General features: G+C 37.3%; 1 protein-coding gene across 1 annotated transcript in view; it reads left to right on the top strand.

Moving 5' to 3' along the window:
* LOC121905257 (hemicentin-1-like) overlaps positions 1 to 23,576 on the top strand; it is a 28,114-nt gene extending 4,538 nt beyond the window's left edge. Inside the window, exons 5-22 of the mRNA XM_042423383.1 lie at positions 552 to 830; positions 1,418 to 1,684; positions 2,507 to 2,785; positions 6,760 to 7,026; positions 8,377 to 8,655; positions 9,094 to 9,360; positions 10,708 to 10,986; positions 11,429 to 11,695; positions 13,054 to 13,332; positions 13,933 to 14,193; positions 15,543 to 15,821; positions 16,426 to 16,692; positions 18,090 to 18,359; positions 18,527 to 18,781; positions 19,202 to 19,307; positions 19,628 to 19,668; positions 19,836 to 19,876; positions 21,891 to 23,576. Coding sequence (XP_042279317.1) covers positions 552 to 830; positions 1,418 to 1,684; positions 2,507 to 2,785; positions 6,760 to 7,026; positions 8,377 to 8,655; positions 9,094 to 9,360; positions 10,708 to 10,986; positions 11,429 to 11,695; positions 13,054 to 13,332; positions 13,933 to 14,193; positions 15,543 to 15,821; positions 16,426 to 16,692; positions 18,090 to 18,359; positions 18,527 to 18,781; positions 19,202 to 19,307; positions 19,628 to 19,668; positions 19,836 to 19,876; positions 21,891 to 22,121 — 4,214 coding nt within the window. The 3' untranslated portion in view covers positions 22,122 to 23,576. The remainder of the gene's footprint in view (positions 1 to 551; positions 831 to 1,417; positions 1,685 to 2,506; positions 2,786 to 6,759; positions 7,027 to 8,376; positions 8,656 to 9,093; positions 9,361 to 10,707; positions 10,987 to 11,428; positions 11,696 to 13,053; positions 13,333 to 13,932; positions 14,194 to 15,542; positions 15,822 to 16,425; positions 16,693 to 18,089; positions 18,360 to 18,526; positions 18,782 to 19,201; positions 19,308 to 19,627; positions 19,669 to 19,835; positions 19,877 to 21,890) is intronic.
* The last annotated feature ends 2,143 nt before the right edge of the window (positions 23,577 to 25,719 follow it).

Genomic DNA, 25,719 nt, shown 5'->3' with positions numbered 1-25,719 from the left:
AATTTTAAGGCAATCAAGTCTCAAATATCCAAGTCTCACAGAAGAAAAGTCCAAGTCAAGTCTCAATTCAACAGCTCTGATACTGGACTGGAAAATATTTATTACTTGCACTAGATGTGTATTGTCTGATTGTATGGTTGTTGTGTTTAAATGTTAAACAAGTAGTAGGAGAAGAAGGGAAACACAATCTTTAAGTAGATACAGTTGCTTCTATAATGGCACTGACACCAGTCAGAGATGAAACTTTTCTCCCCAGTTTAGTGTAGAAGTTACGTGAAGTGTTTTCACTTCTGTGTTAAGTATGGTTTGTGTATGTCTAGTGATTAACAATTGTGAAACTATAACTGAATGTTATGCTGAGCTAAATAATTCACTACTGTTTTAGTAGCCCCAGAAGCTAATACAAAGCATGAAAATCTAGTCATGAATACTCATCATTGTATCATTAATCTGAGATTTGTTCCCTGCTTCTACATTGCTGCACTCTACTGAGCCATGCTGCCTTTGTTAGGTAGTAGCAAATATAAAACCACTGTGTTCTTCACCCACAGTGCCAGTCTCCAATGTAAAGGTAGAAGTCAGCAGCACAGACTTGGTGGAGTTCAACAGCTCTGTCAGTCTGTTCTGTTCTTCTTCTGGATCCTCCCTCTCTTTTGTCTGGCTGAACGGCAGCTCTGAGGTTAAACCCAGTGACAGAATTCAGCTCACTGATGGAAACTCCAATCTCACTATATTCAGTGTGACCCGCTATGACCAGGGACCATACAGCTGCAAAGTGTCCAATGCTGTCAGTGAAGGCACCAGTGATCCAGTAAATCTTTCCATCAGCTGTGAGTTACTAACTTACTCACTCACTATTTATCTAACAGTATCTGCATGCAAATCTTAGTTTGATTTATATTAGTGCCAAATCTTAGCAAGGTGTGGCCTTATGATACTCTTTGCTGTTTTGAACAATGCATTATGCAGGATAAACTGATAACTGTAGACACTGAATGACTGTACAATTTAATAAAATCCAATAGAAGAGGCCTTCAGCCCTTTGTGAAACTTAACATGTTCACAATGTTTATTTTCAATAGTGTTTTTAATATTCTGGTGTTTCTAATATTTCACATGTTCTTTTAGAAGCAGCTTTCAATCTAATGACATCTGGTGCATCACAACCACACATTACAGCACCGTGTATACAAAAACATCATACAATTAGTGCCATTTAAAGATTTTTTTATCGCAGGGATGGTCTGTTGCATTACATTGTGCAGGTGTTTCTATTTTTTCTGGTGACTAGGTGTATAGTGATGCAGTTGTGCATATTAATGAAGTATGAGGCTTCACACTGTGTCAAGCTGTTTGACTCAGTTATTTCTCATGATACTATGATTATAAATTGGCTGTTTCTGCTCCCCACATTCAGTTGGCCCAGAAAACATTGATTTAATGCTATCTCCAACACAAGACTACTATGTGGAAGGGTCAAGCATCAGCCTGTCCTGCTCAGCAGCCTCCAAACCCCCTGCTCAGTTTCAGTGGTTTCTGAATGGAGTCAAGCTGTCTGATACTGGACCAGAGCTCACACTGATTAACATTCAGGAGAGTCAGAGTGGGGACTACAGCTGTCAAGCCTTTAACAACAAAACTCTGAGATATCAAACATCTCAGCCTTCAGCTATAACTGTATTGGGTAAGTTTGAGTAAAACATCTGCGTTTATTTATTTGTTGCGTCTGTAACACCTGCTATTAACATTGTGTCAAAGTACCAATAATACATATTTCTCTGTGATAATAGGACACAGCGGTTTTATTGTCCTGGCAAGTTCAAGTCAAGCCCAAGTCTGTCTCAACTGTTACATTCTTTATGAACACATAACAAGTTAAATACAAGTTTTTTTAATTTCCTTTACTGATGACCATTACAATGACATACAGTGAATGGTTGTGCTAAATATTTGTGGTTTCAAAGAGGAGAAACACTAATAACATCTGTACATAAAGTACATGAAGAAAAGTCTAAGTCAAGTCTCTGCTCTGATACTGGACTGGAAAGTATTTATTACTTGCACTAGATGCGTATTGTCGGATCGTATTGTTGTTGTGTTTAAATGTTAAACAAGTAGTAGGGGAAGAAGGGAAATACAATCTTTAAGTAGATACAGTTGCTTCTATAATGGCACTGACACCAGTCAGAGATGACACTTTTCTCCACAGTTTAGTGTAGAAGTTACGTGAAGTGTTTTCACATCTGTATTGAGTATGGTTTGTGTATGTCTAGTGAATAACAATTGTGAAACCATGACTGAATCTTAAGATATAAGCTAAATGATTCACCACTGTTTTAGTAGCCCCAGAAGCTAATACAAAGCATGAAAATCTAGTCATGAATACTCATCATTGTATCATTAACCTGAGATTTGTTCCCTGTTTCTACATTGCTGCTCTCTACTGAGCCATGCTGCCTTTGTTAGGTAGTGGCAAATATAAAACAACTGTGTTTTTCACCCACAGTGCCAGTCTCCAATGTAAAGGTAGAAGTTAGCAGCACAGACTTGGTGGAGTTCAGCAGCTCTGTCATTCTGTTCTGCTCTTCTTCTGGATCCTCCCTCTCTTTCCTCTGGCTGAACGGCAGCTCTGAGGTTACAACCAGTGAGAGAGTTCAGCTCAATAATGAACACTCCACTCTCACTATACCCAGTGTGACCCGCTATGACCAGGGACCATACAGCTGCAACGTGTCCAATGCTGTCAGTGAAGGCACCGGTGATCCAGTAAATCTTTCCATCAGCTGTGAGTTACTAACTTACTCACTCACTATTTATCTAACAGTATCTGCATGCAAATCTTAAATTAGTTCCAAATCTTAGAAAGGTGTGGCCTTGTGTTAATGACTTTTTATGATACTCTTTGCTGTTTTGAACAATGCATTATGTGTACTAAACTGACAACTGTATCAATCAATCAATCAATTTTATTTAAAGTGCAGAATCACCATGCAGTATGGTCCCAATAGACTTTACAGTTAAAAAGGACAACATACAGCAATCAATTTACAATAAAAAAAATTATAAGTGAAACAACCACATTAAAAACATCAATGTTAAATAGATGTTAAACGGTGAGAGGGCCGGCTAAGTTTTAGGGAAGGCTGTAATGTAGTGAATAAAGGTAGGTTTTTAGTCTTGATTTAAAGATTTCAACTGAACGTGCTTCTTTAACATGTAATGGAAGGCCATTCCAGAGATAAGGGGCACGGTAGGCAAATGCTCTGAAGCCAACTGATTTTTTGTTAACTGAAGGAATGACCAGGAGACCAGCATTGAGAGAGCGAAGAGGGCGTGCTAGTGTATACGGTGTAATTAACTCAGATAAGTAAGGTGGTGCAAGTCCATGCGAGGCCTTATAAGTTAAAAGAAGAACCTTAAAATCAGCTATAGCTTGCATTGGGAGCCAGTGAAGAGAGGCCAGAACAGGTGTTATATGGTCAAATTTTCTGGTTTTTGTCAAAATTCTGGCCGCAGAATTCTGAACAAGCTGCAGACTTCTAGTAGAACAACTTGGAAGACCAGAAGAAAGGACATTACAATTATCAAGTCTGGAAGATACAAATGCATGGATTAAGGTTTCAGCATCACGCAGTGATAGAATAGGTTGGATTTTGGCAATAATACTAAGATGAAAAAATGCTGTCTTGGTAATAGCCTTGATATGAAACCGGAATGTCAGACGGGAATCAAAAATCGCTCCAAAGTTTTTGACAGTCGTGCTTTCAGAGATAGTACAGTCATCAATATTGACATTCAGGTTCTCATACTGATGCTTATATTTTGCAGGTCTATCAACTAATAACTCTGATTTATCAGAATTTTACAGCAAAAGGTTCATATCCATCCATTTTTTTATTTCTGATAGACATGCCTCTAAATTCAGGAGCTTTGAAAGGTAATTTGGCTTTACAGGTACATATAGCTGCGTATCGTCAGCGTAGCAATGAAAATTAATACCATATTTGGAAATGATGTCACCAAGGGGAAACATGTAGATAGCAAAAAGCATAGGCCAAGGACAGATCCCTGGGGTACACCAAACTTTACTTCAGAAAATTCAAAGATTGTATTGTTGTGAAATACACATTGCGTTCTATGTGATAAATATGAATGAAACCATGAAAAGTACTGTCCCTGGATACAATATGCTTCTCCAAGTGGTCTAGAAGTATGCTGTTATCCACAGTGTCAAAAGCTGCACTCAAGTCAAGAAGCAGCAGCAATGATGTTAAGTCGGTATCAACAATAATTAATAGATCATTGACTACTCTGGTCAAGGCAGTTTCAGTAGAATGATGGGACCTAAAGCCAGATTGGAATTTGTGAAAAAGATTGTTGTTGGATAAGTAGGCCGTGAGTCAAGTAATTTTCGACATAAAAAGGAAGATTGGAAATTGGTCGATAATTGTTCAGAACTTGCGGATCAATATTAGGTTTTTTAAGCAACGGTTTAATAATAGCAGTTTTAAAAGCTGAGGGAACCAAGCTCATGGAAATGTATTTATTTATAATGTCAAGAACAGGACTAGCTAATACAGGTAACAGTTCCTTAAAAAGATTATACGGTATACGGTCTAATATGCAGGTTGTGGGTTTGGAAGCAGTTACCAGGCTGTTAAAGGCCTCAGGGGAAATTATTTCAAACTGTGAAAGGGTGCAGTAGGTCTGAGTAACAGTGTCTGCATCTATCAAAGAATTGGAGATTTCATAGTCATCATTTTGAAAGGAGTGTGGACCAGTGACTTTATCTCTAATTGATGCAATCTTATTTGTAAAGAATTTTTGAAAATCATCAGCACTGTATGAAGAGCTATTGGCATGGATGTTCTGTGTGAGTTTGGAAAACATAGATTATTTTTATTAATGTTAATCAAGCTAGAGAAATACGCTGTCCTGGTAGCTGAAAGTGCATGTTTATATTTCTTATAACTCTCAACAGGCAAGGTAATAACTCTCTTGTTTTGTTACACGCCACTTGCGCTCAAGCTTTCTACAGATCTGTTTGAGTGAGTGGGTGTCATCTGAAAACCATGGTGCTGATTTAATCCAAGTACGTTTTCTGGTTTTAAGAGGAGCAACAGCATCAAGAGTTTTGAGCAAGGTGCTATTCAGATTGTCTGAGATGATTAAGGGAATCGGAATTTGCACTACAGGAGTCAAGTAGATCAGGTAAATACTCAGCCAGTATAGATCTAGCAGTGGTGTCAATACGGCAATAAGTAATTGTGTCAGGCTCTGAACACTTAGTCGGAGTGCAGAGAGACACTTTGAAAAAGACACAGGAGTGATCAGAAACCGGAACCTGTAAAATAGAGGAAACATCAACATCAATACCCTTTGAAAAGATAAGGTCCAGTATATTTCCACGGTTGTGGGTAGCGTTCCTCGCATGTTGGGTAAAGTCTAGACTACTAACAAGGTCCATAAATTCCATCGCTCTAGAATATGAGCAGTCATTTATATGCAAATTAAAATCACCCAGTAAAATTACTCTATCATATTTGATAAGAGCAACTGACAAAAATTCAGAAAATTCAGACAGAAATTTAGGATTGTGCTCTGGGGGTCTATAAATAGTTAATACAAGAATGTGTTGTTGAGTTCCAATAGTCATGGCTAAATATTCAAAGGTTGAGAAATCTCCAAAAGTGCGTTCAGTGCCGTTGACCAACTCAGAAAAGATGGTTGCTATTCCACCCCCTTTCTTGCCTTGTCTAGCGACAAATAAAAAGTTATAGCCAGGGGGAGAAGCCTCAATAAGTGTTGCTGAGGCGGTGGATGAGAGCCAACATTCAGTGAGAAATAGAAAATATAGACCATATTGAGAAATAAAATTACTAATGTAGAAACTCTTACTAGAGAGCGATCTAATGTTCAATAATGCAAACTTCCAAGTTTCATCTGAAGAGGGCATGGAAGGTGCAGGGTCAGGCTTTTTCAAGCTGATTTTCACTAAGTTTTTAGTCCTAGGCTTACTTCTTTGATGTAGAGTGTAGGCATAAGCTCGAGTTGTGTTACATAGGACAGGCCATGTTGTTTATTGTTATGTTTGTTAGTATAACGACCGGAAATATTGAATTGTTAGGAAAATCAACGGGTCCGAGTCCTGTAGAGAAAGTATTGTAATAAACCTTGCTGTAGGTATGAATATTAAATACTAGACTGGCTGAAAAGTTACTGCTGCCACCACCTCTTTTCCCCGGTATGGTCTGGTGTCAGAGATCTGAGAAGGTTACACGCTGACAACAATATGCAAAAAAAATATAGTCATTCAGTCTTTCGCTGTAGACACTGAATGACTGTACGATTTAATAAAATCCAATAGAAGAGGCCTCCAGCCCTTTCAGAAGCTTAACATGTTCACAATGTTTATTTTCAATAGTGTTTTAATATTCTGGTGTTTCTAATATTTCAAATGTTCTCTTAGAAGCAGCTTTCAACCTAGTGATATCTGGTGCAACACAACCACAAATTGCAGCTCCGTGTATACAAAAGCATTATACAATTAGTGTCATTTGAATGTTTTTTTAATGCAGGGATGATCTGCTACATTACATTGTGCAGGAGTTTCTTATTTTTTCTGATGACTAGGTGTATAATGATGCAGTCGTTAATATTAATGAATTATGAGGCCTCACACTGTGTCAAGCTGTTCGACTTAGTTATTTCTCATGATATTATGATTATAAATTGGCTGTTTCTGCTCCCCACATTCAGTTGGCCCAGAAAACATTAATTTGATGCTATCTCCAACACAAGAATACTATGTGGAAGGGTCAGACATCAGGCTGTCCTGCTCAGCTGCCTCCAGACCCCCTGCTCAGTTTCAGTGGTTTCTGAATGGAGTCAAGCTGTCTGATACTGGACCAGAGCTCACACTGATTAACATTCGGGAGAGTCATAGTGGGAACTACAGCTGTCAAGCCTTTAACAACAAAACTCTGAGATATCAAACATCTCAGCCTTCAGCTATAACTGTACAGGGTAAGTTTGAGTAAAACATCTGTGTTTATTTATTTGTTGTGTCTGTAACACCTGCTATTAACATTGTGTCAAAGTACCAATAATACATATTTCTTTGTGATAATAGGACACAGCGGTTTTATTATCCTGGCAAGTTGAAGTCAAGCCCAAGTCTGTCTCAACTGTTACATTCTTTATAAACACATAACAAGTTAAAATACAAGTTTTTTTACTTTGTTTAATGTGGATGATTACAATGACATACAAGGAATGGTTGTGCTAAATATTTGTGGTTTAAAAGAGGAAAAAACACTAATAACATCTGTACATAAAGTACATTCCTGCACTAGATACTCGTCATTCAAATAGTGATATTGCAAACTTTGCTCTTACAGAGATAACGAGGAGGTCTCAGAATAAAAAATGTTTGAGGTGGTACCAAATGCCTGTTTGTCTGATGTGGTCAAAAGTAGAACAAGCTGATGTTGGTTTCGGTACACAAATTTAGGACAATCATGAAGATAATCACAATCACTAAGTAAATGTACGTGTTACATCTGCAAAATCTGGTCGGATCTGGAATTTTGTTGATGATGAGGAAATGGACGTTCAGACTAACATTTTCATGGAGAATGTAGGTATGGTCAATTATGCTAAATAAACTGTATGGTCCAGAAACAATAAGCATTGCACTACTGCAAGTACTGAGGACAGTGTTGTTTATTAGGCCATGGGAGCAGTTTCTACCAGATGATTAAAATAAAACATGCAGAGTGTGTGGAACAGCTGAACTAGTCCTCTCTGGTGCTTTTACCTTTCAATCTTAAGGCAATCAAGTCTCAAAGATCCAAGTCTGACTGAAGAAAAGTCCAAGTCAAGTCTCAATTCAACAGCTCTGATACTGGACTGGAAAGTATTTATTACTTGCACTAGATGTGTATTGTCTGATCATATCGTTGTTGCATTTAAATGTTAAACAAATAGTAGGAGAAGAAGGGAAACACAATCTTTAAGTAGATACAGTTGCTTCTATAATGGCACTGACACCAGTCAGAGATTAAACTTTTCTCCACAGTTTGGTGTAGAAGTTACGTGAAGTGTTTTCACTTCTGTATTGAGTATGGTTTGTGTATGTCTAGTGAATAACAATTGTGAAACTATAACTGAAAGTTATGCTGAGCTAAATGGTTCACTACTGTTTTAGTAGCCCCAGAAGCTAATACAAAGCATGAAAATCTAGTCATGAATACTCATCATTGTATCATTAACCTGAGATTTGTTCACTTCTTCTACATTGCTGCACTCTACTGAGCCATGCTGCCTTTGTTAGGTAGTGGTAAATATAAAACAACTGTGTTTTTTCACCCACAGTGCCAGTCTCCAATGTAAAGGTAGAAGTCAGCAGCACAGACTTGGTGGAGTTCAGCAACTCTGTCATTTTGTTCTGCTCTTCCTCTGGATCCTCCCTCTCTTTCGTCTGGCTGAACGGCAGCTCTGAGGTTAAACCCAGTGAGAGAGTTCCGCTCACTAATGGACACTCCACTCTCACTATTTTCAATGTGACCCGCTATGACCAGGGACCGTACAGATGCAAAGTGTCCAATGCTGTCAGTGAAGGCACCAGTGATCCAGTAAATCTTTCCATCAGCTGTGAGTTACTAACTTACTCACTATTTATCTAACAGTATCTGCATGCAAATCTTAGTTTGATTTATATTAGTGCCAAATATTAGCAAGGTGTGGCCTTATGATACTCTTTGCTGTTTTAAATAATGCATTATGCAGGCTAAACTGACAACTGTAGACACTGAATGACTGTAAAATTTAATAAAAATCCAATAGAAGAGGCCTGCAGCCCTTTGTGAAACTTAACATGTTCACAATGTTTATTTTCAATGATGTTTTAAATATTCTGGTGTTTCTAATATTTCAAATTTTCTATTAGAAGCAGTTTTCAACCTTATGATATCTGGTGCAACACAACCACAAATTGCAGCACCGTGTATACAAAAACATTATACAATTAGTGTCATTTAAATATTTTTTTACCATGATTATAAATTGGCTGTTTCTGCTCCCCACATTCAGTTGGCCCAGAAAACATTAATTTGACGCTATCTCCAACACAAGAATACTATGTGGAAGGGTCAAGCATCACCCTGTCCTGCTCAGCTGCCTCCAGACCCCCTGCTCACTTTCAGTGGTTTCTGAATGGAGACAAGCTGTCTGATACTGGACCAGAGCTCACACTGATTAACATTCGGGAGAGTCAGAGTGGGAACTACAGCTGTCAAGCCTTTAACAACAAAACTCTGACATATCAAACATCTCAGCCTTCAGCTATAAATGTAGTGGGTAAGTTTGAGTAAAACATCTGTGTTTATTTATTTGTTGAGTCTGTAACACCTGCTTTTAACATTGTGTCAAAGTACCAATAATACATATTTCTCTGTGATAATAGGACACAGCAGTTCTATTGTCCTGGCAAGTTCAAGTCAAGCCCAAGTCTGTCTCAAGTGATACATTCTTTATAAACACATAACAAGTTAAAATACAAATTTGTTTTATTTCCTTTACTGATGACCATTACAATGACATACAGTGAATGGTTGTGCTAAATATTTGTGGTTTAAAAGAGAAGAAACACTAATAACATCTGTATATAAAGTACATTCCTGCACTAGACACTCGTCATTCAAATAGTGATATTGCAAACTTTGCTCTTACAGAGATAACGAGGAGGTCTCAGAATAAAAAATGTTTGAGGTGGTACCAAATGCCTGTTTGTCTGATGTGGTCAAAAGTAGAACAAGCTGACGTTAGTTTTGGTACACAAATTTAGGACAATCATGAAGATAAATCACAATCACTAAATAAATGTACGTGTTACAACTGCAAAATCTGGTCGGATCTGGAATTTTGTTGATGATGAGGAAATGGACGTTCAGACTAACATTTTCATGGAGAATGTAGGTATGGTCAATTATGCTAAATAAACTGTATGGTCCAGAAACAATAAGCATTGCACTACTGCAAGTACTGAGGACAGTGTTGTTTATTAGGCCATGGGAGCAGTTTCTACCAGATGCTTAAAATAAAACACGCAGAGTGTGGAACAGCTGGACTAGTCCTCTCTGGTGCTTTACCTTTCAATCTTAAGGCAATCAAGTCTCAAATATCCAAGTCTGACTGAAGAAAAGTCCAAGTCAAGTCTCAATTCAACAGCTCTGATACTGGACTGGAAAGTATTTATTACTTGCACTAGATGCGTATTGTCTGATCGTATGGTTGTTGTGTTTAAATGTTAAACAAATATTAGGAGAAGAAGGGAAACACAATCTTTAAGTAGATACAGTTGCTTCTATAATGGCACTGACACCAGTCAGAGATGAAACTTTTCTCCACAGTTTGGTGTAGAAGTTACGTGAAGTGTTTTCACTTCTGTGTTAAGTATGGTTTGTGTATGTCTAGTGATTAACAATTGTGAAACTATAACTGAATGTTATGCTGAGCTAAATGATTCACTGCTGTTTTAGTAGCCCCAGAAGCTAATACAAAGCATGAAAATCTAGTCATGAATACTCATCATTGTATCATTAACCTGAGATTTGTTCCCTGCTTCTACATTGTTGCACTCTACTGAGCCATGCTCCCTTTGTTAGGTAGTGGCAAATATGAAACAACTGTGTTTTTCACCCACAGTGCCAGTCTCCAATGTAAAGGTAGAAGTCAGCAGCACAGACTTGGTGGAGTTCAGCAGCTCTGTCATTTTGTTCTGCTGTGCTTCTGGATCCTCCCTCTCTTTCGTCTGGCTGAACGGCAGCTCTGAGGTTAAACCCAGAGAGAGAGTTCAGCTCATTAATGGACACTCCACTCTCACTATATTCAGTGTGACCCGCTATGACCAGGGACCATACAGCTGCAAAGTGTCCAATTCTTTCAGTGAAGACACCAGTGATCCAGTAAATCTTTCCATCAGCTGTGAGTTACTAACTTACTCACTCACTATTTATCTAACAGTATCTGCATGCAAATCTTAGTTGGATTTATATTAGTGCCAAATCTTAGCAAGGTGTGGCCTTGTGATACTCTTTGCTGTTTTGAACAATGCATTATGCAGGCTAAACTGACAACTGTAGACACTGAATGACTGTACAATTTAATAAAATCCAATAGAAGAGGCCTTCAGCCCTTTGTGAAACTTAACATGTTCACAATGTTTATTTTCAATACTGTTTTTAATATTCTGGTGTTTCTAATATTTCAAATGTTCTATTAGAAGCAGCTTTCAACCTAATGATATCTGGTGCAACACAACCACAAATTACAGCACCGTGTATACAAAAACATTATACAATTAGTATCATTTAAATATTTTTTTTACCATGATTATAAATTGGCTGTTTCTGCTCCCCACATTCAGTTGGCCCAGAAAACATTGATTTAATGCTATCTCCAACACAAGAATACTATGTGGAAGGGTCAGACATCAGCCTGTCCTGCTCAGCAGCCTCCAAACCCCCTGCTCAATTTCAGTGGTTTCTGAATGGAGACAAGCTGTCTGATACTGGACCAGAGCTCACACTGACTAACATTCGGGGGAGTCAGAGTGGGGACTACAGCTGTCAAGCCTTTAACAACAAAACTTTGAGATATCAAACATCTCAGCCTTCAGCTATAAATGTAGTGGGTAAGTTTGAGTAAAACATCTGTGTTTATTTATTTGTTGAGTCTGTTATATCTGCTATTAACATTGTGTCAAAGTACCAATAATACATATTTCTCTGTGATAATAGGACACAGCAGTTCTATTGTCCTGGCAAGTTCAAGTCAAGCCCAAGTCTGTCTCAACTGTTACATTCTTAATAAACACATAACAAGTTAAAATACAAGTTTTTTTGTTTTGTTTAATGTGGATCATTACAATGACATACAGTGAATGGTTGTGCTAAATATTTGTGGTTTAAAAGAGAAGAAACACTAGTAACATTTGTATATAAAGTACATTCCCGCACTAGACACTCGTCATTCAAATAGTGATATTGCAAACTTTGCTCTTACAGAGATAACGAGGAGGTCTCAGAATAAAAAATGTTTGAGGTGGTACCAAATGCCTGTTTGTCTGATATGGTCATAAGCAGAAAAATAGGTGAGGCTAACTGATGGTAGTTTTGGTAGACGAATTTAAGACAATCATGAAGATAAATTACAATCACTAAGTAAATGTACATGTTACAACTGCAAAATCTGGTCGGATCTGGAATTTTGTTGATGATGAGGAAATGGACGTTCAAACTAACATTTTCATGGAGAATGTAGGTATGGTCAATTATGCAAAATAAACTGTATGGTCCAGAAACAATAAGCATTGCACTACTGCAAGTGCTGAGGACAGTGTTGTTTATTAGGCCATGGGAGCAGTTTCTACCAGATGATTAAAATAAAACACACAGAGTGTGTGGAACAGCTGAACTAGTCCTCTCTGGTGCTTTTACCTTTCAATCTTAAGGCAATCAAGTCTCAAAGATCCAAGTCTGACTGAAGAAAAGTCCAAGTCAAGTGTCAATTCAACAGCTCTGATACTGGACTGGAAAGTATTTATTACTTGCACTAGATGTGTATTGTCTGATCGTATGGTTGTTGCATTTAAATGTTAAACAAATAGTAGGAGAAGAATGGAAACACAATCTTTAAGTAGATACAGTTTCTATAATGGCACTGACACCAGTCAGAGATGAAACTTTTATCCACAGTTTAGTGTAGAAGTTACGTGAAGTGTTTTCACATCTGTGTTGAGTATGGTTTGTGTATGTCTAGTGAATAACAATTGTGAAACTATAACTGAATGTTACGCTGAGCTAAATGATTCACCACTGTTTTAGTAGCCCCAGAAGCTAATACAAAGCATGAAAATCTAGTCATGAATACTCATCATTGTATCATTAACCTGAGATTTGTTCACTTCTTCTACATTGCTGCACTCTACTGAGCCATGCTGCCTTTGTTAGGTAGTGGCAAATATAAAACAACTGTGTTTTTCACCCACAGTGCCAGTCTCCAATGTAAAGGTAGAAGTTAGCAGCACAGACTTGGTGGAGTTCAACAGCTCTGTCAGTCTGTCCTGTTCTTCTTCTGGATCCTCCCTCTCTTTCGTCTGGCTGAACGACAGCTCTGAGGTTACAGCCAATGAAAGAGTTCAGCTCACTGATGGAAACTCCACTCTCACTATATCCAGTGTGACCCGCTATGACCAGGGATCATACAGCTGCAAAGTGTCCAATGCTATCAATGAAGGCACCAGTGATCCAGTAAATCTTTCCATCAGCTGTGAGTTACTAACTTATTCACTCAGTATTTAATCTAACAGTATCTGCATGCAAATCTTAGCTTGATTTATATTAGTGCCAAATCTTAGCAAGGTGTGGCTTTGTGTTAATGACTTTTTAGATACTCTTTATTGTTCTGAACAATTATGCAGGCTAAACTGATAACTGTAGACACTGAATGACTGTACAATTTAATAAAATCCAATAGAAGAGGCCTTCAGCCCTTTGTGAAACTTAACATGATCACAATGTTTATTTTCAATAGTGTTTTTAATATTCTGGTGTTTCTAATATTTCACATGTTCTTTTAGAAGCAGCTTTCAATCTAATGACATCTGGTGCAACACAACCACAAATTACAGCACCATGTATACAAAAACATTATACAATTAGTATCATTTAAAGAATTTTTTATCACAGTGATGGTCTGTTACATTACATTGTGCAGGTGTTTCTTATTTTTTCTGGTGACTAGGTGTATAGTGATGCAGTCGTTCCTATTAATGAATTATGAGGCCTCAAACTGTGTCAAGCTGTTTGACTCAGTTATTTCTCATGATACTATGATTATAAATTGGCTGTTTCTGCTCCCCACATTCAGTTGGCCCAGAAAACATTAATTTATCTCCAACACAAGAATACTATGTGGAAGGGTCAAACATCAGCCTGTCCTGCTCAGCAGCCTCCAGACCCCCTGCTCAGTTTCAGTGGTTTCTGAATGGAGTCAAGCTGTCTGATACTGGACCAGAGCTCACACTGACTAACATTCGGGGGAGTCAGAGTGGGGACTACAGCTGTCAAGCCTTTAACAACAAAACTCTGAGATATCAAACATCTCAGCCTTCAGCTATAACTGTACTGGGTAAGTTTGAGTAAAACATCTGTGTTTATTTATTTGTTGCGTCTGTAACACCTGCTATTAACATTGTGTCAAAGTACCAACAATACATATTTCTCTGTGATAATAGGACACAGCAATTTTATTGTCCTGGCAAGTTCAAGTCAAGCCCAAGTCTGTCTCAACTGTTACATTCTTTATAAACACATAACAAGTCAAAATGCAAGTTTTTTTATTCCTTTAATGCGGATCATTACAATGACATACAGTGAATGGTTGTGCTAAATATTTGTGGTTTAAAAGAGGAGAAACACTAATAACATCTGTACATAAAGTACATTCCTGCACTAGATACTCGTCATTCAAATAGTGATATTGCAAACTTTGCTCTTACAGAGATAGCGAGGAGGTCTCAGAATAAAAAATGTTTGAGGTGGTACCAAATGCCTGTTTGTCTGATGTGGTCAAAAGTAGAACAAGCTGACGTTAGTTTTGGTACACAAATTTAGGACAATCATGAAGATAAATCACAATCACTAAGTAAATGTACGTGTTACAACTGCAAAATCTGGTTGGATCTGGAATTTTGTTGATGATGAGGAAATGGACGTTCAAACTAACATTTTCATGGAGAATGTAGATATGGTCAATTATGCAAAATAAACTGTATGGTCCAGAAACAATAAGCATTGCACTACTGCAAGTACTGAGGACAGTGTTATTTATTAGGCCATGGGAGCAGTTTCTACCAGATGATTAAAATAAAACACGCAGAGTGTGTGGAACAGCTGAACTAGTCCTCTCTGGTGCTTTTACCTTTCAATCTTAAGGCAATCAAGTCTCAAATATCCATGTCTGACTGAAGAAAAGTCCAAGTCAAGTCTCAATTCAACAGCTCTGATACTGGACTGGAAAGTATTTATTACTTGCACTAGATGTGTATTGTCTGATTGTATAGTTGTTGTGTTTAAATGTTTTACAAGTAGTAGGAGAAGAAGGGAAACACAATCTTTAAGTAGATACAGTTGCTTCTATAATGGCACTGACACCAGTCAGAGATGACACTTTTCTCCACAGTTTAGTATAAAGGTTACTTGAAGTGTTTTCACTTCTGTGTTGACTATGGTTTGTGTATGTCCAGTGAATAACAATTGTGAAACTATAACTGAATGTTATGCTGAGCTAAATGATTCACCACTGTTTTAGTAGCCCCAGAAGCTAATACAAAGCATGAAAATTTAGTCATGAATACTCATCCTTGTATCATTAACCTTAGATTTGTTCCCTGCTTCTACATTGCTGCACTCTGCTGAGCCATGCTCCCTTTGTTAGGTAGTGGCAAATATAAAACAACTGTGTCTTTTCACCCACAGTGCCAGTCTCCAATGTAAAGGTAGAAGTCAACAACACAGACTTGGTGGAGTTCAACAGCTCTGTCAGTCTGTCCTGCTCTTCTTCTGGATCCTCCCTCTCTTTCGTCTGGCTGAACGGCAGCTCTGAGGTTAAACCCAGTGAGAGAGTTCAGCTCACTAATGGACACTCCACTCTCACTATATCCAATGTCATCCGCTATGACCAGGGATCATACAGCTGCAAAGTGTCCAATTCTTTCAGTGAAGACACCAGTGATCCAGTAAATCTTTCCATCAGCTGTGAGTTACTAACTTACTCACTCACTATTTATCTAACAGTATCTGCATGCAAATCTTAGCTTGATTTATATTAGTGCCAAATCTTAGCAAGATGTGGCCTCGTGTTAATGACTTTTTATGATACTCTTTGCTCTTCTGAACAATGCATTATGCAGGCTAAACTGATAACTGTAGACACTGAATGACTGTACGATTTAATAAAATCCAATAGAAGAGGCCTTCAGCCCTTTGTGAAACTTAACATGTTCACAATGTTTATTTTCAATAGTGTTTTTAATATTCTGGTGTTTCTAATATTTCACATGTTCTTTTAGAAGCAGCTTTCAATCTAGTGATATCTGGTGCAACACAACCACAAATTACAGCACCGTGTATACAAAAACATTATACAATTAGTGTCATTTAAATGTTTTTTTATCGCAGGGATGGTCTGTTACATTACATTGTGCAGGTGTTTCTTATTTTTTCTGGTGACTAGGTGTATAGTGATGCAGTTGTGCATATTAATGAAGTATGAGGCTTCACACTGTGTCAAGCTGTTTGACTCAGTTATTTCTCATGATACTATGATTATAAATTGGCTGTTTCTGCTCCCCACATTCAGTTGGCCCAGAAAACATTGATTTAATGCTATCTTCAACACAAGAATACTATATGGAAGGGTCAGACATCAGCCTGTCCTGCTCAGCAGCCTCCAGACCCCCTGCTCACTTTCAGTGGTTTCTGAATGGAGTCAAGCTGTCTGATACTGGACCAGAGCTCACACTGATTAACATTGAGGGGAGTCATAGTGGGGACTACAGCTGTCAAGCCTTTAACAACAAAACTCTGAGATATCAAACATCTCAGCCTTCAGCTATAACTGTAGTGGGTAAGTTTGAGTAAAATATCTGTGTTTATTTATTTGTTGAGTCTGTAACACCTGCTATTAACATTGTGTCAAAGTACCAGTAATACATATTTATGTCTGATAATAGGACACAGAGGTTTTATTGTCCTGGCAAGTTCAAGTCAAGCCCAAGTCTGTCTCAACTGTTACATTCTATATAAACACATAACAAGTTAAAATACAAGTTTTTTTGTTTTGTTTAATGTGGATCATTACAATGACATACAGTGAATGGTTGTGCTAAATATTTGTGGTTTAAAAGAGAAGAAACACTAATAACATTTTCATGGATAATGTAGGTATGGTCAATTATGCAAAATAAGCTGTATGAAAAATAGGTGAGGCTAACTGATGTTAGTTTCGGTACACAAATTTAGGACAATCATGAAGATAAATCACAATCATTAAGTAAATGTAGGTGTTACAACTGCAAAATCTGGTCGGATCTGGAATTTTGTTGATGATAAGGAAATGGACGTTCAGACTAACATTTTCATGGAGAATGTAGGTATGGTCAATTATGCAAAATAAACTGTATGGTCCAGAAACAATAAGCATTGCACTACTGCAAGTACTGAGGACAGTGTTGTATATTAGGCCATGGGAGCAGTTTCTACCAGAAGTCTCCAGACCCTCTGATCAGTTTATGTGGCTTCTGAATAGAGAACTTCTGTCTGATACTGTACCAGTGCTTATAATCTCATTGAAATTCAGACAAGTCAGAGTGGTAACTACAACTGACAGGCCTTTAAAAACAGAACTCTGAGATATGAAACATCTCAGCACTCAGTTGTCTCTGTACTGTGTAAGTTGGAATTAATACATTGTGTGGATACAGTAGTGATATAGGTGATATACTGTATGTCCACTGGCGTAATTTGCAGGTGGGCAGAGTAAATTCAATTTTAAAAATAAAAAGACAGACAAGAAACGCATTATTTCTGTATCCTTTGCAGTAAAATAGTCAAGAAAAAACATATCTTACACACCTTTGAATTTAACATTTGAATGCTTGACCTTGCAGGCTAACCTCTTTCCCTTCCTGTTTTTTCTAATGCCATAATGTGAAGTTGAAAATATGAAAATGTCACTCCAATTGAAAATGTACATGTTTAAACATATAATTTAAGGATTACAAGTCTTAAACTATTGACTGCTTGAGTCAATGTTGGAGGATCTTTTGATTTTGATATAACTTTTTTCGTCTCCATTATTAAGTGTAGTGAAGTCAATTCTATGTCAAAAACAAGGACATTTTCCAGTGTCCTTGTTTTTATATAAGACTTTGGGATGTTCAAGACTGTAAATGTTAAATGAACTCATTCAACCTTTATGTTACTTTTGTTTTCACACAAAATCCTTCTTGTTTTGCCCAACAGAGAGAATTTCTAGTGTTAATATCACATCAATAGACGAAATGATTGAGGGGAACTCTGTCAACCTAACCTGCGATTGTGCTGGCACTGAGTTTACCAGAGAGTGGATGAAGGACGGCTCCTCACTGACTCTGGTTGACAACATGACACTTTACGATGAGAACAGAGTGTTGTCTTTTCTCTCTCTGGAGAAAACACACAGTGGAGAATATTTGTGTAAAATCAGCAACGCCGTCAGCTTTGATGAAGCTAAATACAGCATGGTTGTTAACTGTAAGTAACATACAGTGCAGTATATATAGCCCTGTAACACATGATTTTTAAGTCAGTTATTGAGCAATTTTTCTATTCTTTATTAGTTTCTTTTCCCCAATCAATGTACTGTGTAAAAAACACATTATTTGTGCTGGTGTAAGAACTTTCCAAGTATTTGTTTTCAGATGGACCAGAGGATGTTCAAATCACAGGACAAAATTGGATAAACGTTGGAGAGACCTTAAACTTAACCTGCTCTGCTGCGTCCACACCATCTGCCAGTTACACCTGGTCACTGAACGGGATAGAGATATTAAATGATTCTGCTGTGTTCACTAAAAACATGACTGAACTTTCTGACAGTGGCAACTACACCTGTCAAGCACTGAATAATAAAACTGGGAGAACGTCATCTGCAGAACATCAATTGTCTGTAACAGGTATGTAGATTTTATTAATTGCAGATTTTAACTCTTGACATTGACATCTGACATTGCGACTAACTTATAGTTTTATACCTCTAATAATGTGAAGAATAGCAAGCTTCCTAAAGATATTACTTACAGTTTTTATTACTATCAACTGAATAAAAATAAATTAATCTGTAATAGCATGTTTGCTAAAGCAACATGCCACACGAGCATTCAGCAACAGCAACATGAAACTTCTCTTGCCAAAGGACGTGTCAAGGCCTCAGTCTCTGTACTAAACAAATAGGCATTGATAATTGTAAAATCACATAAAGGGAGAAGTTGTTGTATGCTTTGTATCTACAGGCATGTTGAGATGATGAGACAGTTCCAGTTCACAAAATGGTGTAAAACTATGATCGTATCTCTCTTAAATTTTTACCTTCCCAGAGGAAACACCTGCATGTGGGGCTGATTGCATCGCTGGATCAGTAGTAGCATGTTGTGCCGCCGTTGGTGGAGCTGTTGGTGGAGGATTCTACTTTTTTAAAAAACAGTAAGTGGTAAACAGCTTTGAGATATAAGACGGCAGCATTTTTGTTTTGTTTTGGGTTTCTTTGGAGGGGTGGGGGGGTTGACAAGCAGTGACACTATCAGAGGATTTATGCTGCTTCTGACTTTGTATGACATTTAGGAGTCACTCCTAACAAATATGATCAGCAAAACTAATTTAATATAATCGGAAGCAGATAAAAGTGCTTACCTAATCATTCAGTATACAATACAGTTATTATTATCATTATGTTTGCAAAAAGTCAGATAATGCATTTCTGATGTCTAATTTACATAGTAATGGTCCATTAACTCTCTAAACAGGATGGGAGAAATCTTTAATGGGATCACCTCCTTCGGAACAGGTAAGTGTAATGCAAGATTTTATGTGTTTGTGATCAAGAAAAGTCAAAGGGAGTAGATGCAAAAAGATTGTGTGTATGTGTCCATTTTATGTATTTGTATATTTACACAGTATTATTTACCCTCAGAATTGAATTGTTGTAAGTATTGTTTATTTCTTGTGTTAAAGGAGATGAAGGCTTGGACAACACAGCATTCTCTGGAGATGAGGTACTGTGGGTTTAATGGGTTTACATGCACTTAAGTAACCGGGTTACTCAAAGAAATCAGGTGTAGATATGCAAGTAATCAGAGAACGTGTTTGCATGCCAAACTCAATACCTAAATGATTCTCAGTTAGTTCTCACACCAAAATGTATGCAAAGATTGCTCAGACAAATTGACATGTATGCATGAATCTGAATGCATATGAATCCAAATGATGATGGAGTCATGTTTTATATATGGTATGTCATGAAACATTAGTGAACAATGACACAAGATTCTAAAGGAATAAGTAAAGTTAAGTAAAGTTTATTTTATTTAAAGTGCAAAATCACACCAGGGTGTCTCAATACACTCAAAACAATCGTCCAATATTAAAAGAAAATTTAAAAGTGGTCCAAAACACAGAAAACCATCTGAGGTAGCTCATCATGTGAAACATCACATTATCAACATTATCACATCACTACAACTGATAGCAGGAATGGAGATATTAGTGAGACAGTTTAGCTGTTCTACAGCCTCAGTGGGGTGAGGGAAAAGACTACCCATGTCAATGTTGTTAAGGGAGGTCATATGATTGTAAGAATAAGTATGTTTTGAGTCTAGATTTAAAGATTTCAACAGAAGTAGCTTCCCTGATTAGAAAAGAGGTAGCTGGTTCCAGAGATAGGGAGCTCGGTAGGAGAACACTCAACTTGGCGGCTGTGGCTCAGGAGGTAGAGTGGGTCGTCCGTTCGATTCCCGGCTCCTCCAGTCCACATGCTGATGTGTCCTTGGGCAAGACACTTAACCCCAAATTGCTCCTGATGGCTGTGCCATCAGTGTATGAATGTGTGTGAATGGTTAGCTTCCTCGATGGGCAGGTTGGGACCTTGCATGGTAGCCCTTGTACCCATTCAGCGTATGAATGTGTGTGAATGGGTGAATGTGTTTTGTAGTGTAAAAAGCATTTTCAGTGGTTGGAAGACTAGAAAGGCACTATACAAGTACAGTCCATTTACCATTCAACTGCCTACTGATTTTTTCTTGATTCTAGGAACAGTAAGATATCCAGCATCATGTGATCGGAGTGCACGAGGGGAAGTATAAGGGTTGATGAGGTCAGAAAAATATGAGGGTACAAGTCCATGTAGTGATTTATAAACTAAGAGAAACACCTTAAAATCAGATCTGGCTTAGATTGGGAGCCAGTGAAGGGAGATTAGGACTGGAGTGATATGGTCAAAGTTTCTAGTTCTAGTTAGTATTCTGGTGGCAGCATTTTGCACAAGTTGTAATTTTTTAATACTGCAGCTAGGTAGACCAGAGAATAGGACATTACAGTAATCCAGTCGTGAGGAAACAAAGGCATGTATTAGAATTTCAGCATCCGCCATACTAAGCAGAGAAAAAAGCAGGGTAAAATTGGATATATTTAAAGTTCCTCGTATATGGTTGTAATAAAAAGATGATTTTATCACAGTGCATAATATGATTTATAAGTACATATTATGCCTCTGTTGAGTATTAGAAGCATAAAATGCCAAAAGCAACAATTCTGTAGTTCAAACAAACCTTCATTCATGATTAAGACATTTGTAATAATATAACAGTAAGCTGCAAGTAAATCTGCATGAAATACTAAAAATATACTGTTCGCAGAATCTTGATGGAAATAAAAGATGATAAAATCTTTAATGTGAATGCTTAATGCTTAGTTTGATTTAAAGAGGCTCCCTTCCCCCATCAATCAGACTCCTCCAGGACCTGTGTTCAACACAATGAGAGTTTGAACCCGGAGGAGGATTTTCAGCTCACACAATGCAGTGGCAGCGTATATGTGTCTCATCACCACATAGCAACAGATTTCCGTGTTTATGTTTGTGCTTGTTTTTGGTACTATAAACCAAATATTTGTTTAACTGTTAATATTTTATCTCTTAAGTTAGCTTTTATGGAATTAGAGAGATTATCTTATGCCCCAAACTTAAATCAAAACTGTCTAATATTTTTTCCCTCCCCCCTTTTCTTTTACTAGGATGCAGACATCAGTTTACCCCAGGACCAGGTTGATGAGACAGTCCTGCAGGAGCTACAGAATAACGCAACAGAATATGCTCAGATCCAAAGGAACAGCGATCCTGCTCCTACATCCTCCCTTCCTACCTATGATGAACACATACAGCGAATGCAGATAGCAATTTCTCAGTATAGTGCTGACGGTGCACAAATCTTTGCTCAGGTCCAAAGGAACCAGAGCACGATATGATGGATCATCTAATGAGGTCAGACTGAAGATAGAACCTGCACTCTCTGCTCCTTTATGGATGATAATTTGGACTTGGGTTTACCTTGACAAACCACTTTCGCAGAGGTTAATGATCAACCTGTTATTGCCATGATTGTGGTTGTAAAGCACAATGATGCCCTTTTAGTTTGGATACACATAATAGCTTTCATTTTCCTTTTGTATGGGGACAGTCTGTTTGCTTGAGCATGTTTGACACCTCTCTGGCATCATATTTGACTCCACACGTATACTATGATATCTCCAATGAAATTCCAGTTTGCAGCTTGTCAGTTTTGGATACATTTTTTGTAAAACTTTATTATCCCAAAAAGGGAAGGTCCGCAACCACAATAATCCAAAACAAAATCATAATACAATAACAATCAATAACAAGGGATTTCTCTCTGATCCCACTGAAACAAAAGAAAAAAATGCTTGAATCTTAAAGTCTTTCCAGCAGGTATGAAGAAACTTTTGCCAAGAAATATCTCAATTGTCAGAGATGACTAGAGTAATTCCGATTATGTTTATTGTAATGTCAGTAAAAGTGTGATTTGATAAGATAATAAGGTGCTTTATCTTTCAGCACATCACCCTGAAGGCCTCGAGGCAGCACAGACGTTATTCAGATTAGTGAAATAATGCAAATGGAAAGGAGAAGCTAGTTTATATCATCACATATACCTAAGTGTATAAATTATATCTATTCAAAACCTAATATAACTGAATGTCACACCTGTAGACAATCTAACTTTCACAAAGACATTTGTTAATTACACTATATCATGTAAAGTATCATAGTCTAAGGAGTTAGACATACCTGTATTGATTTTTGAGTTTTCCTGATAGATTTTTTGACCAATTCTTTTAACAAGGGTCAGGGATCAGTGTTGCATAATACATTTAATTGAATCATTGTAGATACAAAGATTTAAGAAATGAGCCCTCTTATAAAACAATGATTTGTTTTATGTTCATTACAAATGAGATGAAGAGAATGAAGATAAAGTCTACCACACAGAGCTTGGCGTTGTGAATTATGCCCTGTCAAGATTTAATGAGTAACTAATCGGGAAAGGGGCATCCATTTAGTTACTCATTACTAAAGATCAAACTCCCTGTGAGTTATTCACATGTTTGATTTCACCTGCATTAAGAGGAAATTTGTTTTTGACAAACTTAACTTTTCACATCTCAGTATTTCTCTATTCTGATGTGGTTACCAGTATCCTGTGAACACTTAGTGCAGTATGTTTTCTGTTCAACCTGGTGTGGCATGTTATGTTTCAAGCTGCACCAGTGTCAATGTGTGATGAATGTTTCACCAGTTTGCCTTTTCACCAATGAAAGAATGCAGTGAATGTAACTCTCAGGTTGTGGATATTGTATTTGTAATCATGTGATTGCTCATTTAGGCAAATAAACTATTTTTTCATCAACTAAAGTCTGCAGAGCATGACTCACTTTAGACATACACATGACTACATACAAACAGAAAATGCACTGCGTTGGGTGTCTTTGTATATTTACAGGTTAATTTCATAAATGCAGTAGAAAGGCAAATCAGATATAGCATAATACAGTAGATTGTGGATGTCTCTCATTTACAATAAAATGTCTATAGTGAATAGCAAACCATAAATGCAGAGGGAATTTATTGTTGTTTTGCCTGTCGTTGTTGTGTGCTGTGTACAGTGTACAGTGCTGTGAAAATTTCCCCCAAGGACAATAAAGTCCAACTAACGTTGGACTAAGGTTATTAAAAAGACAATTACATCTGATTGACAAGAGCCGTGACACTGTTTACATAAAAGTTGGTGCCTTCCCTAGAAATAATCATTGTATCATCTGGGTTGGGTTGTAGGTAAATTATATGAAATGTAAATCCATTTCTAGGAATGACACTGCATTTAAATTACAGCAATAAATTCAAAGTTCAATCTACTTCAATAAAAGTGCATGGACTGTGTTAATGAACAAATGCCATAAATCATTATTTTTCCATTATGTTCTTAGATGCTTTAATCAAAGTTAAAGCAAGATTACTCTAAAGAGACTTTATATTATCTCTCAGATAAAGATCAGATCAGAGGTTTTCACAGACATTATCTACTGACTTTCGCCATAGGTAATTAGTTTGCATTCACATCTTATCATGACCAGCTGATAAAATTGATTATATTATATAATATATATAAATATATAAATATTGTTGAAACTAAAAGGATGTATTTAGGACTTTATTTATTTAGCACTTTTCAAAAACAAGTTACAAAGTGCTTTACAAGGGCATAAAAAAAGAGAAATTACCAAATAAATAATAAAGATAAGTAGAACTGATACAGTAATAATGACAAGTGAGATATGAATTACTAAAACACAGTAAAATCAGAAGAATTACCGATTCAAGAGAAAGCAATTATGAAAAAGTGCATTATCAAGGGAGATTTAAAAGAGGAAACAGAGCTAGCCTGCTTGATCTCCTCCAGCAGGTCGTTTCGGAGTCGTGGGACCTTGACTCCAAAGGTTCAGTCTCCTCAAGATATTACAAAGTTGCAGAAAGCACGATTGAATGACTGACTTCACCTGTTGGTCAAAGTTAAGTTTATTATCAGAGATAACACCCAGATTACTGCACTGGGTTTTGATGCAACAGGATAGAGAAATTAAGTGAGAGGAGAAGTGTGTTGTATGGAGTAAAACGAGAATTAGATCTGAGACTCGTCTGCATAAAAATGGAAACTGATGTTATACTTATGAAAGATTTGACCTAGAGGTAACATACCAATGGAAAATAATAAGGACCAAGAACTGAGCCTTGAGGCACTCCATAGGATAGGAGAGATGGGAAACGGGAGGTGGAGGATTTAAAGTTACCAATGACCACACAGAATTTCCTAATAGACAGACAATCTAAAACTGTACCTGATATGCCAAACAAATGCTTATGATGTTCAATTAAAATTATATGGTCAGCTGTATCAAAAGCGACAACAGTTTTATTGCTTTATTGATTCTTTTATGTTAGGCCATCAGCTGATAAAACACTGATTAAGAATCCTGCTGTGTCAGTGCTATGAGCCACCCTGGCTGGAAGTTATTTAAAATGGATGGATCAAGAGATGGCTCACTGAGAAGTGGGTGAACTGTAGTGGATTTAAAATATTCAGGCATTTAACCAGATAAAAGTGAGGAATTGATAATGGCTAGGACAAATGGAGAAAATGAATGGGATATTTCTTTAAAGAAGTGAGTTGGAAGGATGCCCAGTAAACAGCAGGATGATTTCATTTTAGTAATGACATTGGTTTGATGCTTAGTAGTGACTGACTTAAATGCAGCGGGATGGAAGGTGTTTTATAGCAAAAGTCAGGAAGAGTTTGAGAGGGAGGGATAAAAAAAAAACTATTCACACTTATCAATTGAAGGCTCAATAGGCTATATTTAGAAGCAGGAACCAAAAGTTATGACTTCTGTAAGACTTCTGTAAGACATTGCCCTCTAGTGTTTCATGCAATGACCTGAAATTACACTGCATCTACTCAGCTGTTCCCATGTGTCTACTCACTATTTTCCT

The sequence above is a fragment of the Thunnus maccoyii genome, chromosome 10, assembly GCF_910596095.1.
Source record: "Thunnus maccoyii chromosome 10, fThuMac1.1, whole genome shotgun sequence".
Lineage (NCBI taxonomy): Eukaryota > Metazoa > Chordata > Actinopteri > Scombriformes > Scombridae > Thunnus > Thunnus maccoyii.
This window is presented reverse-complemented; position numbering and strand designations above follow the sequence as displayed.